Source organism: Lepisma saccharinum, chromosome 15 (assembly GCF_977018435.1).
Source record: "Lepisma saccharinum chromosome 15, izLepSacc3.1, whole genome shotgun sequence".
NCBI lineage: Eukaryota > Metazoa > Arthropoda > Insecta > Zygentoma > Lepismatidae > Lepisma > Lepisma saccharinum.
The window spans coordinates 58,557,674-58,578,400 of NC_139243.1; the positions used below are offsets into that span (position 1 = coordinate 58,557,674).

Consider the following 20,727-nt stretch of genomic DNA (forward strand, 5'->3'; position numbering starts at 1 on the left):
TTTGAATAAATGTGTTAGCCCAATTAATAACCTTTACATAAAATATGTCCCAAAATGGAGGATAGTGCCAAAAAAGTGCTTCATTATAACATCTGTCTAGATTTAACAATTAATCCTACCAAGTCTCTTGCTTTTATCAAAAAGTCAATGATTTGAGACTTAGCCGCCGGCTTGTGATAAAGATGCACTTTTTTGGCACTATCCTCCATTTTGGGACACATTTTATAGTGTATTTTTCAATCAAATGCATTAAGTCTTATATTGATGTAAAGGTTATGAATTGGGCTACCACTTTTATTAAAAAATAATTTTCTGTCATTTAATTTGTTCAAAAGTCACAAGGCAAAAACTTCAAAAGGTGCTAGAAAAATTACATATTTTAAGGATTATTTTTTAAATTACGGTAAAACTACTGACATTAGTGAAAAACTACACAGAATCTTTTTTGTAGTCCTTCTAATGAGGATCAATAATAATAATAAAAAAAATCTTTTTACAAACATTGGTTACTGAGATGTAGGTCATTAACTGCATAGTCCGCCATATTTGGATGCCATCTTGAATTACTCAAATTGCTCAAGGTTGACAGACTGGCATCAATTGGATCTGAAATATACGTAACAAAAGCTTTCAAAAACAGTAAAAACATTCTATTCATACCTCAAAACAAGGTTATGCCATTTTTTGTCATTTGGCACCCACACTAACAGTTTGGAGTGGAATCCAAAATGCTGTGTGCCTCAGCTTTGTGACATGTAACCACTACATCACTGGGGAGGTCCTTGCATGCAAGTGTGTTCCAAGAAAACATGTATGTGGAACTGTATAAATTTATTGACTCAATGATAGCGTACATCATTAGATTGAAGACTTAGTTGGCACATTTAATGGCCAAAATGTACTTTTTTTTAAAAGGAAGTCATAGAGATTAAAATGAATATCAGTTTGCAATTTCAAAACAAGTTACATCATCTGGCATGTGCTGATAGCAATGCCAGGTGCATAGAATTTTACACCTAGGTGTGAAATTTCGGTGGGAAATTATAATTTATGATTTTCCTTGTAAATATATGGTCCCTCACCATGGCTGTGCAGTCTAAGGTGCCATGCTTTGCGCTAAGACTATGAGACCTGCACAGGTTTGAGTCTCGTAGGGAAAGCGTAACAAGAGATTTCGGCCTATGTGTGGGACCGGTGGCCACTCACCATCATGAGGAAATTGGGGAGCTACAATTGAGTAGCGTAACCTGAGCATGGAAACCTACAGCAAAGACTGGAGGTTTGTCGTGCTGACCACATGAAACCCTGTAATGGGTTGGATGATCTGCCACCTCGGGCAAGTGAGTGAGTAGGATTCAGGTGGGAGTGAGGCTGACAGTTGGTGGTAGGCCTGGGCCCTCATTGGGTTGTTGCACCATGGGTTATATAAATATATGGCCAATATTAGGCACATGACGCTTCTGTATGTTGACAAAACTTTGGCTCCGTAGTGTTGTCTATAAGCTCTAATACTAAGTCTTGATTCCCCAATTGGTCGAAGAAACATTTTTCCTCCCTGCCAACTGGGTGCATTGTAAAATATTTCACTGTCATCTCAATACTGTGGCCTTATGCTTTGTTTGTGTTCATTATCAATATGATTACACATTTATTGCTTGTAACAGTTACTCAATTTACAATTTTGAGTCTGGACCGTATGTTTCTTTATTGTGTTACTGCTAAAATTCAGTGGTTACAACAATCAGTGCTATAAGAACATGGCAATAAAATGTACTGGAAGATAAAAACATTAATATTATTAAAAAAAAAAAAAAAAAAGGGCCACTGAAGTGCGAAAACGAAAACTGCGGATGATATTGGTCAGTGTGCTCTGTCATTCATGCAGTACTTCCCTTGTTTAACACACACACACATATGTAAAGCCCCTATCACATGGGATTAGATTTCTAGTAGGAATGCCCTAGTTGGTGCTGAATTAACTTTCTAGGTAGCAATCATGGCCGCCTGGTTGACTGCTTCACTGGTTTGGAAGAATAGGACATGTGCTAATTGCTACTTACTTTTCTCGACTGGATTCTGTGGAACAGCCAATCAGAGCAAAGTTTCACCATGTGAAGATAATCTGTGAGTGTCCAAAGGAGCACTTTTGTCTGTGGTTTCCGAGTGTTACTCCAGCAATGTATAACATATACAGCATGAAAGGTGCATTGAGTTACACCATCTATGCTGAGTGCACGGTGTTTACATTTGAAACAAGTAAAGTATTCTTCCATACGTGTACAGTAAAAGTTGTAAAGTATGTATTTAAGCAGCACCATTGTTTTGTACCTAATAACATTCAGTTGAATAGTTATCAGCTTTTACAAATGTGAAGTGATACATTGTTGAAATCTCATGCAGCTGCCATTACAACTTCCCTCGTATGGGAACAAAAGTCTATCGACAAATACGCTGATAATTATTGTGTGAGGCGAAAACTAGTAAATTGGTAGTCAGTCTAGCACCAACTAGGGCATACCTACTGCAAATCCAGTTCCGTGTGATGCGGGCTTTAGTGACTGGGTCCAAACTTGCTTCAGTAATTTTTGGATGGGAGGGGGAAATACTGGTCAAAATTGTAAAGTCAAGTTATATGCTTCAGTCTGGTTCAGTCAGGAGTTATTACTAAAAACAAGTTTCATATTTCATTTGCACAATAAATATGCAAAATCTCAAGCTTGTTTGAGAATTGGATAAATAAATCAAAATGAAGTGCAAAAATTGTGAGTCCTATAGTTAAGGTGGTTTGAGTTATCTGATGAGATTTTGGTTATAACCTTCACATGAAGAGAGAAGAAAACAGGTTAGTTTTATGAGGTAAAATTATAATCTAGACAGTACAGTGGGATCCATGAGTATTACTGTGCAAATTGTCCACGACTATTTTCATTAATATTTCTCTTTCAACCTGTGTGATTTTAAGCAATGTATTTTTATGTATGCTTGTGAGGAAGTTGTCAACAGCTTGTTTTGAGTTTTCTCTTCATTCTTGAAGCTCTTATTGGGTCAAATAGAGAGCATGAACATGGTGATGAACAATTTGCATGGTAATACTCATGGATCCCATTGTACATATAGGCATAATGTCCACAAAATTAAACTTGCAAGAATGCACAAGACTACACCAGCAACGCCCTTTCTGCATTCAAAACTAGGGCTGCTCATACACATATGGGTTAAAAAATCTTTTCTGATCTTTTTGCATAGTTGCTCATTTTGTTCCACTTTGTCCAATAAACTAATGTGTGAATTTTCTTTCAGATTGGATAACATTCAGAGGTTGCTCAAGGAACATATATTTTGACTGTGGTATTGTATACTTTTGTATAGCTTTCTTATACTATGAAAGTCTCTGTACTGAGAAGAAATTAATATTTGTGTGTGCAGTTGTACTGTTGAAAATGTTGACAGTGTTACTGAAATAATATTACTTTTAAAGGTTACTGAGCTGTTTTGAGCAATGGAGTCCCAACACCTCACCACTAGAAACAAGACCGCTGTATGGCTTATTGGACATCAAGAGCCTCATCTACCGGATTATGTGTTACCTACAACAGGAGATGTTCTTCGAACCTTCTTCCATTACCATATTTCACTGAAAGAGACAGTTTCTGCCAGTTTGAAGAGCACTTGTGAGGAGCTGGTGACCATATGGGGAAAAGCCAGTATCCCTACTGCTCTTGAGCCAAACATTATCTCGAAGATGAAGGGTGTTGTAGATGAATATAATTTGATCAAGAAAAACAAATCACGAGTGTCACAAGCACAGAGAAACAGGAAGGAAGTATTTTCAAAGAGAATGTCAAAAAATTTTGACATTGCTCATAAAGAAGCAATGACTTTGATCAAGATTGAAGAAGACAGACAGTTCCTGAAGGATCAGCGTGAAGACAGAAAGATGTGAATGGCTGGTGTAGATGTGCATTTGGCAAAACAGGAGAAAGGGCAAAATTACGGAAAGAAGCAGAAGAAAAGTGAATGGAATGTGAGAAACGAAGAAAAGAGGAAATGACGCCCATTGCAGCAGTTGGCATTTCCAGTAGCAGTGAGGAAGACAATGGTGGTGATGCAAATAGTGATGATGACACTTATCAGATTCAGATACCACTGTATTATATATAAAGAAAAGTTACATATCTCGGGCTGAATCTGATGGTCCTGCCCCAAGTACCTCCAAGAAGTCCCGAATTTTACAAAACATGCTCAGTTCCCCAGAAGATCGTATTAATTTGTCAGACACCAAAATTTACAATTTTAGCTGCAGCTATAGCAAAAGCAGATTGTCAGCATCTTGCAGACACTAACTGTGCAATGTAGAAGGTCAGCTCATACTGCCAAAACCACAGGCAAAATATAAGCAGATTTCACACAAGCAACGAAACCAGCCCTTACTGTTCACTGAGATGGAAGAATTATGAAAAACAGTACAGCTGATGAAACTGCTACCAGAACAACTAGTTTAGAGAGACTGGCTGTCGTTGTCACTGGCCATAACTTGGAAAAAAATACTCGGAATTGCCAAAATACCATCTCGAACAGGAGAAGCACAAGCAAAGCTACTTATGAGCTGCTTCAATTCTGGGAAGTGTGTGATGACATTGTAGGGATGAGTTTCCACACTACTGCATCAAATACAGGACTAAGAAAAGGTGCTTGTTCACTTCTCGAAAATAACATCGATCGTAACTTGCTATATTTTGCTTGTCGTCACCATATACAACTAACAAACTCTCTAGTCTTCTTAAACCCGAAGGTTCATGGCTGCAGCAACACAGGCCTTCCATCTGTCCCTATCTTGAGCAAGACCTATATACTCTTTTCCATCCCTACCAATTTCCCTTAGGTCCATCTCAACGTTGTCCCTCCATCTTCATCTTGGCCTTCCTACAGGTCTCTTACCATCAGGTTTCCCAACAAGAATCCTGTGAACTCCTCTTTCCTCTCCCATTCGTGCCACATGGCCTGCCCACCTAAGTCTTCTTGATTTAATTATTCTAATAATATCTGGACATGAATACAAATTATGTAGTTCTAAATTATGTAACCTTCTCCACTCACCTGTCTCCTCATCCCTTTTAGGTCCAAATATTTTCCTAAGGATCTTATTTTCAAATACTCTCAATTTATGTTCCTCTTTCAATGTAAGGGACCAAGTTTCACATCCATATAATACTACAGGCAAAATTACTGTTTTGTATATTTTAACTTTTAGTTTCTTAGATATTAAACGAGAAGACAAAAGTTTATGAAGAGAGAAGTAACATGCATTTCCTGAATTGAGCCTGCTTTTTATTTCCTCTTTAATATCATTTTCATTTGTTAATATTACTCCTAAGTATTTGAATTTAGAAACTGGTTCAAACGAGTTGTTATCAATAATTAGATTTTGATTATTACCTAATACTTGGTTTCGGCCTGTAAGCATATATTTAGTTTTCTCTTTGTTAACTTCCAAACCTATCTCTTTAGCAGTTTTGAAAAATATTTTAGCATTATTCTTAATTGTATTTATATCATCCCCTAAAAAGTCAACATCATCTGCATGTGCTAACAACTGAGTCACACCATTTCATTTTAGTCCTTCTTTAGTTTCTCTTACCTTCCTAACAGCATATTCTAAGGCAAAATTAAAGTACAATGGATATAATGCATCTCCTGGTTTTAACCCATCATGAATTGTAAGTTTGTCAGACACATTAATACCCACACGAATTTTACTTTCTGTTTCACTGGTGCATACTTTTATCATACTAACAAGCTTCTTAGGTATTCCAAACACTACTAATATATTATATAATTTATCTCTTTTGACTGAATCATATGCTTTTTTGAAGTTAATGAATAGCTGATGGACATTTTGATTATATTCCCACTTTTTTTAAGTGTCTGTCTGATGTGAAAAATTTGATCTGCAAATTGATCTGTTTTGTTTATGGTGTTAATCTTGTTAAAAGAATGTTAGATAATATTTTATATGTTGTTGAGAGTAGAGAAATTCCACGGTAATTATTGCAGTTCATTTTATCACCTTTTTTAAACACAGGAACAATTATGGATTCTTTCCACTGTTGAGGGATTTCTTCTTTATTCCATATTAAACAAATTAATTTATGAATTTGACATAGTAATGAATTTCCACCATATTTAATTAACTCAGCTGGTATTAAATCAATGCCAGGTGCTTTGTTATTCTTTAGCCTTTTAATAGCATCTTTAACTTCAGTCAAGTTAGGTTCTGGAACTAAAGGTTCTGCTGTGTGTACTTCATTTACTTCTGATTTATCTCCTACATGGGCATTTGAAAGGTCATTAAAGTAGTTCTTCCATCTATTTAGAATATCACTTGTGTCAGCTAGAAAATCACCGTCTTTATCTTTTATCAGGTTTACTTTAGGTTACCACCCCTTTCTAAATTCATTTACACCTTTATATAAATCTTTGATATTTTTGTTTTTGCTGTTTGTTTCAATTTCGTTAATTTTGCTTTTGAAGAAATCTCCTTTTTTACTTCTAAACATGTGGTTAACTTCTTGCTTTATTCTATTATAATTGCTTAGATTTGTATCATCAGAGTTATTTAACAACCTAAGTCTAGCCTGATTTCTTATTTCTATTAGATTATGACATTCATTATCAAACCATGGCTTACTTTTTCTTGGTTTATGGTATCCTATACTTTCTTTAGCTGCTGATTCTATTGCATTACGTATGTACTCCCAATTCTTATTTACATCTGCTTCATTTATATTTTCATCATCATTTAAATCCTGCAAAACATCAAATCTATTTGACAGTTTAATTTGGTAATCTTTCTTAATTCTTTCATCAGAATTTTCCTGTATTAAACTTTATACCTTTAGATTTTGTTGCTTATGATTTATCATTGCGAGTCTTTCTCTTGATTTAGCAATTACTAGATAATGGTTCACTGGCACAGTCAGCACCTCTATGTGTATGAACGTCAATTATACTAGTATGTCTTCTCTTATCAATGAGAATATGATCTATCTGATTATGAATTTTACCATCTGGAGAAGACCAGGTATATTTATGGATATCTTTATGTTTAAAAGTGGTACATCTCACAATTAAATTCTTTGAGGTTGCAAAAGTAATCAATCTTATACCATTGTCATTACTTAATTCATAAAGACTTTCTTTACCAATCGTGGGTTTAAATGTATCTTCTTTGCCAATCTGTGCATTACAGTTACGACAGTACGTCAGAGGTGAGGGTTACCTGCACGCAATCACGTTATGAGAGCATTCAAAAACTAGTGATCCAAATATAGCTCTGTTTCAACGATTCAAACTGAAATGGCCAGAAATCAACCAAAATGATTTCAATTCTCTTTCTAATCCATGAGCTCTACCTGTTCCATGAGCAACTGAATTTAACAGTCAACGAGGAAAACAATCTCAATGAGTTTTGCTTTTTTGCCAGTATCATTTATGTAAAAGCTTGGTTATGCTCTCCCATAGCCAGTGATGCTGCAGTAAATGATTTGCATCTTTACAAGGAACTGAAATACTATAAAACAGTCAACAAATCTGTGGCTCTAAAATCGTCAAAGAAATTGAAATCACACCTATGGTATTTAGGTTCAGAACTGGTACCACTGTGTTTATTTTCAGATAAGCTGTCTCCTGAAGAGAAAAAAAAATGGTTATTACAAGGATGAAAAGCAGTGGAGAAGATTGGAAAAGACGGGGAATTAAGCTCACAACTGCAGATGGACTAGAAAGCAAGAACCTACATGATCTGATAGACTCTGCCTCTACTTCTGCCTTAACCTCTTTGAAAGTCAATATTGATTTCATGTTTAATATAGACCCACAATTGTGGAATGATATTGAAGAATACAAGGAAGCAAAAAAGATAGTAAATTCATTAAAGGTCATCAACGCTGCAGCAGAACGGTCCATTGCCCTCATGAGTAGTTTTAATGAATCCATTACTAAAAAGGAATCTGAAATGCAGAGACTGATTCAAGTTGTAGAAGAAAACAGGAAGAAAATCCCTGCTGCTACAAAGAGATCCCTGAAATTGCAAAAAGTTACTTATAAGACACATATTCATTAGTGTAATTGACATCTTTAGTTACTTATCTTAAAAATTATGCCTTCCTTTATATTTCTTAATTTGTTCATCAGGAAGTTTAAAGAAATGTTATTGATTTCTTTCATGAACAACATATCTACACACTCTTTCTTCAATATTTTAGACTAATTATTGTATTTCGTAGTGTCTAAAAGCAGTTGAGATATAGAAAAAATACAAGTTCCGTAAATCAATTTAGTAGTATTATTTCAAGGTCGCTGAGCAACCTCTAAACACAAACCATCTTCTTGAATTTTGGAAGGTATATTCTTTAATGTGAAAGCAACAAAATAAGCCACTATGTGAAATTCCACCTCACAATTTTTTTTTTCCTGTACACTCCTACTACGCACGTAATGCCACAATGTGGTATCTCATCTCGAGTGTGCACAGTTTTGCTTAAAACATTGATAACAACATTTATGTTGTTTGGCATGGTGATATGCATGCTGCATCAAACTATTTTTTTTTACTATTTTAAATAGTATAAGGAGAAACGCCACATAACATATCATCATGCAAGTGTATAATTCTGCTGACAGGCAACCAACATATGGTAATGGTTCCGACTGTTTTATGATTTTTTTTAAAAAAAATCTCCTAGCAGAAAGACTAATTATCGTAGAATTTTGGAAATCATTGTCACTCGAAATTTGAAACTTTCTTAAAGAAGAACTGCTGGATTCTAAAAAAAGTTATTTATGTAGATTGATTGATTGAATTGTTGATTTAAGTCCACTTTAAGCACAGTAAGCTAATTGGGACTGAACCTTGAATTTAAAGTGGGATCCAAACCACTATGTGCCTCCACCAGCACACCTTGACCACAAGGAGACGATGTTGCCACCACACCATAGGGGAGGCCCTTTATTTATGTTGAAAAATAAAACTTAAAAATTACCTTACACAAGCATGCATGCTTCCCATGGACAAGGTATTCTTCATTGACAAGCGACAGTTAGCATTGTAGACTTGTGGAAATGAATGTAGAAGCAAATCAGAACCTTAGTAGAATGCATTTTGGGACTTCATTTTAATGGTAAAACTCCCCAGTATGTGTTAACAAACATAAATTTAAAACAAACCATGTAAATATTCCATTCGTACCACATGATGAAATCGCAATAAAACATAAAGAACTTGGACCCAAAATATTTACATGCTGTGTAACCTCAAGGGGATGGGAAAAGGCAGGGGACATAACTCCTCTTTAGCCCTGTATTCCTAAAAAAAATTAAAGGCAGGAAAAGATGACAAAATGAGGGCTGACTATCAAAAAAGTATATATAACCCCCCTCCTCCTTGCAAAAATCCTGGATACACCACTCTACACATGGCTTGATCTCATAAAAAAAAGGCATCAAATGGAAGGAAATTTCAGAGGACTATAAATTCAAAACTAGAGTTCATATTCCAAAAGCAAAAATAAATATATGGGTTCTTATACAGGGTGGCTACTTTAGAACCATGATAAAATTCAAGTATAATTCCCGGTTTTCAAGGCAAACTTGCAAAAAATTCAAGCAGATTTTATTTTTCTATTTCAAACTTACATATATTACCACCTCTCAACATCCACACACAAATGTCTTCATAATATAAAGGGTCTATGTGATTCCAACATCCAAAAATTCTGATTCAATTAAACGGTATACGCAATATAATTAAAATATTTAATTTAAGGTGTTGAGCTTCTATTTACTATCAGAGGCAAAACCACGAATTTTTGTTGGGGGGCAAGTACCAGAATAAACTAATAATAATAATAATAGTGCTAATAATAATGTTATGCTAATAATAATGTTATTATTATAACATTATTATTATTATTGATTTGCTTTATTTCACTTTGTTTCTTGTGTCACTTTAGACCAATTTCCAATGATCCAATTTTTTGCAGCCTGAAATCAATATTGATTTAATATGTTGCAACTAATTTCACGGGATCCAAATGCATTCTCTCTTTTACAACTTTTGTGCACCCCGATGGTATAGTGGTAACATCGTTGCCTTGTGATCAAAGGGTCCCGGGTTCGATACCCAGTGGAGGCACATGGGGCAGCGGTTCGGAAGACTAAGAAAATTTTATGCAAATATTTTTATTTGCATAAAAGGTGAAGTTGTGGGCGGTAATAAAAATTGTAATTTTTCACGTCTATGGAAAAAAAATCAAGTAGAATTCAAACATAATTCCCGGAGCCAATAATTCATGCATAATTCCCAGAATTTGAGGAATTTATGTCTAATGATATCATGTAACAAATTTTATCCCAATCTGACATGGTGGGATGGACACTTTTGGAAAATCTTATATTGAATGACCAGTAACCCTGCAGCACTGGTGGCACAATACAGAAATTGAAATTACATGAATCATAATCTACAAGCAATAAGGTCCAATTTTGAACCTTAGTACTGCCATGCTCATTTTCAATCCTTGTACTAAAATTTTCTTCACCTACCTATCTGCAGGATCTGCCATTTCGCCTTCCACCTCATCAGGATTCTCTACAGAATACTTCATGTCCTTATCTTCACTTAAAATTAATTCACCATTGTCACTGTCCTCAAATGGCATTTTTTTAACAAGTTGTCCATGATAACATGGATAAAATCCTTCACTTTCATGAACATTTTGCCCACTAGGAACTTCCTGATTTCTGCCTTCAAATTGAATCCAACTATAACCACTCACATTTTCCACTTTACAAACTAAATTTTCTTTCATGTACTCACTCAATAGTTTGCTGTCAACAGAAGCATCATCTATGCACTCATTAGATTGTTTGAGGTCAACAGAAGCATCCTGTTTGCAGTGATTAGATGGTTTGATGTCAACAGAGATATCAACATCACGAGGCTCCTTGAATGATTCTGTTTCAGTCTTGACACATGACTCATCCGGAAGCCACACATTCTCCAGAGATGTTTGTTCACAAACGAATGGATCGGCACTTTCTGATTCAGACTTTATGAGCACTTTCACAGGAGAGAAACTTCTGTCAGACACTTGAACAGCCAAACTGTCTTCACAATCATCAGACCAGGATGCAGAAACCTTCTGAAAGACAATCACAAGCAGTGTGGATTAAAAATTATGATCTTTAATTTAAATGTCTTTTTTACTTCTTATAAAAAAATAATCAGATTTTTTTTATTTATGAGGCTCAGTCAATAAATAACGAGGCAGAGGATATTTCACAGTACTTACGTAACGTCCCTCAGAAGTAGTGCCTGCCACTGTTAGGCATTTGTGACTCCAGTCACAAAATGGCATGCTCGTAGAACTCCTTTGGCTGCTGTTGGAACCAACTGGACACGTACTCCTTGACGTCATCGTCCAATTGAAACTGTTGTCTCCGCAGCATTTTCTTTTTTGAGCTCATCGAAGATGTGGAAGTCACACGGGGACAGATCTGGACTTCCCACTTGAATTTTTTCTGACATTCCTTTGAGGAGGAATGAGAGGAAACAAGATGGCACCAGTTGAGTCGGTCGAATCCTGTGTAGCTCTTTCAAAAAATCGTGTGATCACCGATATTAGGTGTGTTAAATGTAGAAGAACTGTTCGAAATGGTATCTTATGCAATTTGTGGAACCATTTTTAGATGCGTAGGTATAAGTGACAACGAGTTGGCAAGTGAGGGAACTGAATGGATGTGTCCGAGGTGTGTAGGTCTACAGTCCAATGTGGCCGTTACACATGTGGCGAGTGCACAGAGTGGTGGTGGTAAGGGGGAAGAAGGCACTCTTCTGGAGATAATATCTGTGCTGATATTGAAACATTGTAGGGTGAGAATGCGCTGTTAAATAAAAACCTGGAGGCATGTGACCTGCAGTTGGGCAAGGGATGATCTTGTGGTTTAGTGGTATCAAGGGCTGAACTGTGTGGCAAATTGTTTCGCATGGGAAGAGAATACACTCTATGAGCCAGAAGAGGAATCACATAATGGGTGATGGTGTTGTTATTAGTGATAATAGGTATGCAGTCTTGGGCAGAGAGGAGGATACATAAGGGGACCAGGTTGGTGAACCAGGGCTCACTGGGAAAGTTGAAATAGGTGAAGTGCAACCTAACCTACAAAGAAATAAGAATAAAAGAATGGGCAGGATCAAGATATACTCTGATAGTCATGGGCGTGGTTTATCTTCAATGCTAACTTCTTCAAAATGTGCTGATAATCTAAAAATTGAAAGTGTTGTGAAACCAGGTGCAACTTTTGAACAGGTGGTAGGGAACAAAGAATATTCAGAATTATCATCTGATGACTTTGCCATATTAATTGGTGGATAAAATGATGTAAGCAAAGATCAAACATTTGATGCTGTAGCTACACTGCGAAAGACTTTGGGGAGGCTGACTCACACAAATGTGATTGTAGTAAATGTTCCACACTGCCATGATCTCAGAAGCTGGTCTATTGTCAATAAAGAAGTAGAGAAAGCTAATAGCATGTACAGTAATGTATGTAAAAATTTCAAAATGTAACGGTTATTAATAGTTCCAAACTTGCTAGACAAATGCATACCAGGCATGGCCAACATTCGAATGCAAATGGAAAATTGGAATTGTGTAAAATTATACACAGGATTATTCAGGATAGGCTAATTGTTAGACAACATATGAATATTGCTGTAACTGATCATACGGAGCAGGGAAACCTGTAATAGTGGCCAAGTGTAATACTAGTGAAACTTGGCCTATATCTATATCTACAAACCAATCTAACTTATATATGCCTAACAATATCATCAGTAAACCCAAATGTATCACTTCTTCATATTCTTAACAATCAGGTGTTAATTTTGGTTTTGAGAATGCTCATGGGGAAGTTAGAGCATGTTGTTCTAACTCTCACACTCCATTGGACTTAAAGATAGGTTATCTCAATATACAGGGATTCGGCAAAGAACATGAAATTTATTAATGATTTTGCTAATGGAAATAGTTTTGATGCTGTTTGTCTAAGTGAGGATTTGTGTTATAAAAGTGAAATTTCCTTCGAAACACTAGATGACTTCTATCTGTTTAACAGTTATAGTAGGGAAAAATTCAACAAGGTGTAGTGTCTATATATATAAAAAATGCATTTGTACATGCTAGTCATAAGTTAGGTTTTGAATTCCTCTGTAGTGAATTAAACTTTGAAGCCACATGTTCATTTATTAGAGACCTGAAACTAGTAGATCACCTAATGGGAATCCTACTCTTTTTCTTTAAAAACTTGAGGAAATGTTACATTTATCAGTAAGTCTCAATGGAAACACTTTAGTATTGTAATTGGTGGTGATCTAAACTCTCACTTTGATGTAACAGAAGATAAACAAAGTGTGACTGGATTTAAAAATCTGCTCAGGCAGTTTAACTTTTAACTATATGAATAATAAACACACTAGGGGTTCAGCATGACTGGATAATATATTTACAAATATAAAAACATCTCGTATAACATGTGATGTAACTGCATTTGCATACTCAGATCATGATTCTCCTTGGATAAAAATACATAACTTAAAACCGTGTGATTGTAACTGTAAGGAATCTAAAATAGAGATCTCAAGACCAATAACAGATGATAAAATATTAAACTTCAGGAACTTGCTCTGTAATATAAACTGGCTAGATCTGTTAAGTAAACCTCTAGTCCTTGGATACAGAACCCACATTGGCTGATGTAACATTTGAAAAGTTTCTAACAGTATTGTTAGATATTGATGATAGGGGTATTCCCCAGAAAAAGTGTAAAGTTAGTCTCAAAGTTAATAAGAAGAAAATACCAAAAATAATGCTGGTTGGTACACTCCTAAGTTAGTCAGTATGAAATGTAGGGTTCTATTATACTTAGATTTGTTTAAGAGGGATAAGACAGATCTGGCTAAATCAATCTACCTGAGGGCAAGAAAGGAATACAAATGGGCTATAAATGAATCAAAGAAATTGTATAATCTAACTAATATTGAGGCATCCAGGAATAAATGCAAGACTGCCTGGAAATTAATTAATTTGATTGCCAAATACACCAAAAAAGATGTTATAGAAATCTCCCCTAATGACTTTAATAAGTTTTGTATTAATTCTGTTGAGGAAATTCGTAACAACATTGTACGACCCTCTGAAACAGTATCCAACTTACTTGAACAGTATAGCGTAAGACAATCTGAAATAACATTTGTTTTTTTCTGAAATAACTCCAGAGATAATTATAGATGTTGTGGAAAAGCTGAAACCATCAGATAGTGTAGATATCTATGATATATCCAGTAATCTTGTGAAAAAAATCATACATTGTATAATTCTTCCACTGACCTTTTGGAACTTTTCCAAATGTGTTGAAATTATCAAGTGTTGTACCAATTTATAAAAAAGGTGAGAAAAATTGTTTAGCCAGCTACCTTCCCATCTCACTGACTCCAGCATTTTCAAAAGTTTTAGAATCAATTATGCAATTACTTGGACCATAATAACTTAATTTGCAAATCACAGTTTGGTTTCAGGAAGGGTAAGTCAACAGTTGATGCCATGGACTCTTTAGTCAAAAATGTACTTAAGGCTTTCAAAACTAAGGACTTTGCTCAGGCTTCTTTCTGTGACCTGAGCAGGGCTTTTTTGTGTAGAGAACACTTCACTTTTAAAAAAGATCACATACTACGGCATTGGTGGTACAGATCTATTTCATTCAAACCTTCAGAACCGTAAACAAATTGTCTGCATAGGAATGGAGAGGTCAAATGTGGTGTACCTCACGGTTTGGTTCTTGGACCTTTATTGTTTGCTCTCATGATGAATGATTTACAATTTTGTGTCACTGCTCACACAATACTGTATGCAGATGATACTACCTTCTTTAATGCCAGCTCTGACTTTAACACTACTAAAGCCATAACTGATAATACCCTGTATCAATCTTCTTTATGGTTCAGAGCTAATGGTTTTTGCTGAATGAAAGTAAAACCCAGCACACGTTTTTCATCTTAGAGACATCCCGATTGATAATAGCTCAGACAATGTGAAATTTCTAGGTATTGTCATTGATAATAAATTATCATGGGAGCTATATATTAAATACATAACTGCCAAGCTCTCCAGGGTCATATATTTGGTAAGGAATCTAAACAGTCATGTACCTAAAGATTACGTAAGATCAGCTTACTTTGCTTTCTATCAAAGCATTATTTCATATGGAATTTTACTTTGGGGGAACTGCAGTTATGTACAAGAAATTTTAATACTGCAGAAAAGAGACATGAGAATAATTACCAACTCACACAAATTAGTTCATTGTAAACCACTGTTCATTAAGTTAAAATTTATGACTGTGATAAATCTATATATTTACACAGTGTTGTTGTATGTAAAAAAAATTGCCACAACTACAAAGTAGAAAAGATGCACATTCATATACTACAAGAAACAGCAGGCATATAAATATACCCTATCCTAGACTCTCAAAATCCCTGAACAGTTATAAAACATATTACAATGGTGCATTTTACTCACTAACTATTCAAATAAAAATATATAAATAACTTACGTGAGTGAGTACTCACTCACGTAAGTTATTTATACATTTTTATTTAAACAGTTTTGCTATTTAATAAGCTACCTCTTGATGTGACAAATATGCCTATGAATGTATTTAAGCATAAAGTGTATGCCTGGTTAGTTGCTACACCATTGTACTCAACTCAAGAATTTTTTGAAATTAAAAATATTGTATTCTAGTGCAACTTAAACATAAAAGGGGTTATAATTTTATATTATTTTATAATATATTTTACATGTATTTTGTTCTTGATGTTGTCTATTGCTGTACAAGCTTAATGACAAAAAATATTATTATTATTATTATTATTTGTTGTGTTGGTTGTGTGTGGTTTAGCATTGTCATGCAATAGGCAAGATTGGTATTTTGCCCAGGTTTTTTCCAGGTGGGTTTTTCATTATTATTTCTTTCAGATAAAACCTGGGCAAAACTGGGTTTTATTGTTTTTTTCAGGTTATATTTAAAATATATAAAAAAATTAAATACATTTTTCCCCTAGTAGTAATGTATCATAACATTCAAATGTATTGCTTTACACCCTGTCCCAACTCTCTCTGGAGCAAGCAAACAAAAACAAGTCTCTGCACAAGTAGTAAAGTTAGATGGCTCCATCAATGAACATGGGAGAGAGAGAAATGGATTGCCTGGAGAGGAGTAAGCGACTGCAGTTACCAACCTTCACAGCAGCATGTACTGCTTTGCTCTGCCCACTCTATTTCCTTCCCTTTTCTGATGCTAAGCACACCCTTGCTCCAGAGGGAATAGTTATTTAATATTTCTGTTCTAAAATATTTGTCCAACAACTTGATTCAACTCTTCCTGGATGGTGTAATAGTTAATGCTGTTGCTTTGTGATCAGTTTTCAGGGTTGCATTCCCAAAGGAGGCACATACTTTGGTGTATCCAAGAATCAAATTAACGGGTAGGGGGGGGGGGTACAGAATATGTCATTACCAGTGTTTTCTTTCTTTCTGGTAGTCAACAACGGTACTCTACACTGCCACCTGATTATAGGTGAGGACTAATAACATTTTACTCTAAGATGAGAAATGCCTAGGATGCCAGAGGTCCTTGGTTCGAATCCCAAACTGGGCATGGGATATTCTTTGTATGTCCCTTCATCAATTTCATCATATCACTAGTTTTTATCTTTGCAATTAGCCAAATGTGGCAGAAAAGAGGAGTAAAATAAAGCAAATCAATTGTTCAACCAGTGAAACAACAAACAAGAGAAATCGATATGTATGTATATGTGTGTGTGTGTGTACTTGGATGCATCATCGTTTATGAAAATGACACAAATTTGAGTAGTTGTTTCGATGAACACTTTAACAAACAACACGGTAACATAACATAACAACTTTAATAATGGAGGAATTTTCTTAATTAGGTTTGCTACCTTCTTCCTCCATAATGATACTCAAATTTAGATGTTAAATTACATGTTTTTCAAGGTTATGCACATTTTCAGTTAATACCATTAGTGAATATTTCATTCTGAACTTCGCCGGTCCCTGTGGTGGAGTAGTTAGAACATCGTGCTACAATGCCAAGGGTCCTGGATTCAAATCCCGGTCTGGGCATGGATGTTTGTGAGTTTCCATTCATCAATTTCATCACATCATCACTCATCCCTATCTTTGCAAATTAGCCAAAAGTTGCACAAAAAGCAAAGTAAAATAAACCAAATCAATTAATCAAATCCATTCTGAACTTCAGTTTATGAAACAAATTATTTTGCGAATGCAGTGTTGTACATATGTTGGAATGAATTATGCTACAAACACAGTTTTTCTAATTTATTTCATATGCCATAGACCATAAAATAATCCAAAAATACTATGTAACACAATGTTTTAAATCTGCTTCAAAACAGTTTGTTCACAGTTGTGTTTTCCCATTATTTTTTGGACTTTTCAAGCATAAATACCTCCTCCATGTATTAACCATGCCAAATTATAAGTTTGTCGTTTTTAATTGTCTGGCTGATTTCATCCAAATGGAATAATTTATACATCTTCCAAATATCTGGCTAGCATTAATGCTGAATAAGAAAGGGAACGAGTAATTACTCCTGCTTGATCGAGAGAACTTGCAAATGCAATCATACCAAAATGTGAACACCTTCCGTAAGTTGGCTTTATTCCAACTACTCCACAATAAGCTTTCAAATGCTATAAGAATGGCAACTCTCATGATCTATTTTTAATTCACCCAAATAGTATAAATGATAATCATATTGGTAAGGCTAAGGTTAGGGTAAAGACTAAGTGACTTGATCTAGTAAATACATAGGGGAGTAATCCTATTGAATTATTAAATAAGATTATTGAAAATATACTAATAAATATTAGAGTTCTTCCTTGGTGATTAATTATTCCTAAAAATGTTTTGAATTCTTCATGTAATTTTACTATTATTGTGTTATATAACATAGAGGTCCGTGACTGTATTAATCAAAATGGAGTTGGGAGTATTAATAATCCCAAGAATGTTCTTATTCAATTTAGTAATAAATGTATAATTGATGATGTTGGGTCGAATAACGAGAATAATCTTGTTATCATTTTCAGTATTTAATTTTTGGTTTATTTTCTATTTTAAAATTGTTATTATTTAATAATTTATTATAATTATAGTAGTTAATAATTATAAATAGAAAATAAATTAATATAAATGTTGTAAATAGAATAATTCAGTTTAACGAAAACTCAACCGAAGAAATTTCCGAGCTGGTTCTCATGGGAAGTTATAAAGAATATCAGGAAAAAAGCATATCATAGGCAAAAATGGAAAAATAACGCTCCCCACCCTGAACATCATCATGAGAAATTTAAAGAACTTCGGAATATTGTTAAACAAGGGATTCAAAAAGCATATACGCATTATATTTCAAGCACAGAGTATAACATACTTCATACCCCTAATCTCATCTTCAGCTTTGCCAAAAATATGAAAAAACAAAAAAGAGCAGAACCTTTTCAATATCAAGGTAAAGTACTTTCTGACACTCTAGAAGTAACAACAGCATTTGCTAAATATTTTCAATCGGTGTACCGGCAGGATGATGGAAAAAATAAGACTTTGAATATTCAAACTTACAGTGAAATCGATAAACTAAACCTATCAGATATTAGTCTTAAAGAAATGAAGATGCCATTAAAAATCTTAAACCGAAAAAATCTATTGGTTCCGATAAAATTCCGCCTTACATACTTAAAGGATGCGGTGATATACTCAAATACCCCCTGCACACGCTGTTCAATCTTGTACTTTCCACCTCAACATTTCCAGATATTTGGAAATTAGCAAAAATTACCCCGATACCAAAAACAAATAAGCAAAATGATGTAGAGAATTACAGACCGATAGCAGTCCTGGCAGCACCTGCCAAGCTCTTAGAGCAAATTCTTTACAAGCACATTTCTTATCACATACGATCAGTGATCTCTCCTTATCAACATGGTTTCTTATGTAAAAAGTCTGTCTGTACCAACCTATCCGAAATAACTCATTTTATCGCAACCGCGGTGGATAGCGGAGCTCAAGTAGATGTAATATATACAGATTTTTCGAAAGCGTTTGATACCGTAAACCATAGAATGTTAATAGAGAAACTGAAATCACACAATCTATCGAATCCGATGTTACAATTGTGTCAATCCTACTTAACAAACCGCAAACAGTACGTAACGTTTCAGGGAAATACTTCCGATGAATTTGAAGCTACATCCGGAGTTCCCCAAGGCTCTAACCTTGGTCCCTTATTCTTTCTCATGTACATAAATGATCTTCACGAACATCTGAATCAATCGGGTAAACTACTTTTTGCGGACGATATAAAAATATACAAAAGAATTTGCAGTTACAGTGACTGTACCGAGTTACAAGCGGACATAAACAGTCTTGTGGAATGGTGCAAAAGCAACAAACTAATCTTAAATAGCGAAAAATGTTACCAAATGTCATATACTCGAAACACTACATCAATAAAATACGACTATTGCATAAATAAACAAAAAATAAAATGGGTAGAAACAATCAAAGATCTAGGAGTTCTGTTTGATTCTAAACTTACATTTCACGCGCACGTTAACTTTGTAACAAACGACGCTTACAGACTTCTGGGATTTATAATGCGTACATGCAAAGAGTTCAAAAATGTCGGAACCATAATGATGCTTTATAATGCTTACGTTAGAGTGAAAATTGAATACGCAAGCATAGTGTGGCACCCTCAAACCCAGCAAGATATAAACAAAATAGAACAAATTCAAAGTAAATTCTTAAGACACTTAAAGTACAAACTAGATGGTATATACCCTCAAATGGAATCCCGTGAGAACCTTCTCAGATATTTTAACCTAACAACTCTCAACAACAGACGCATCATGCATCAGCTCATTTTCCTCCACAAAATTTTAAATAATCTCATTGAAGCTCATTTCGCCCTGTCACAGCTCGACTTCTACGTGCCCTCAAGCAAATTACGACCAAGAAGGCAACTCTTCAGCCTCCCTCGTAATAGAACCAACGCTCTGACAATATCCCCAATTTGGAATGTGTAAAACATTTAATGATACCATCAAAAGTGAAAACAGTGTGGACTTATTTTGCCCGACCGCAATTTTGAAAAGGAGTATACTAAAATTACATAAATTACGATAGAACCTAAGATTTATATGTTTGTTAAATGTTTTCTGTCTATATACTACATTCATCTGTGCAATATTTCAATAATGTTATCACAAAATTATTGTATAATGAACGCCATTAATGGGTAATATACCTGTTGCGTTCAATTTCTGAAATAAATAAATAAATAAATAAATAAATAAAAAAGTATCCATAAAGATAATTTAGGTTTGACACTCCTATGTTATGTATTAACTAACTCTTTTCATTAGAAGTAGTTGTTATATTACTATTTTGTGGTTTAAGAGACCATTACTTACTTTTCAGTCATCTAATGATTCTTGCATAATTTTTATTAATTAATAAGAGATTTGTGAGTTGTAGTTTCAATAATAATTGGTATAAATC

At 34.7% G+C, this 20,727-nt stretch overlaps 1 protein-coding gene across 1 annotated transcript in view; it reads right to left on the reverse strand.

Annotated features, from left to right (window-relative positions):
* Nucleotides 1-20,727, reverse strand: part of LOC145999270 (uncharacterized) — a 63,342-nt gene that overhangs the window by 35,548 nt on the left and 7,067 nt on the right. Inside the window, exon 2 of the mRNA XM_083136207.1 lies at nt 10,603-11,201. Within this exon, the coding sequence (XP_082992333.1) occupies nt 10,603-11,201 (599 nt within the window). The remainder of the gene's footprint in view (nt 1-10,602; nt 11,202-20,727) is intronic.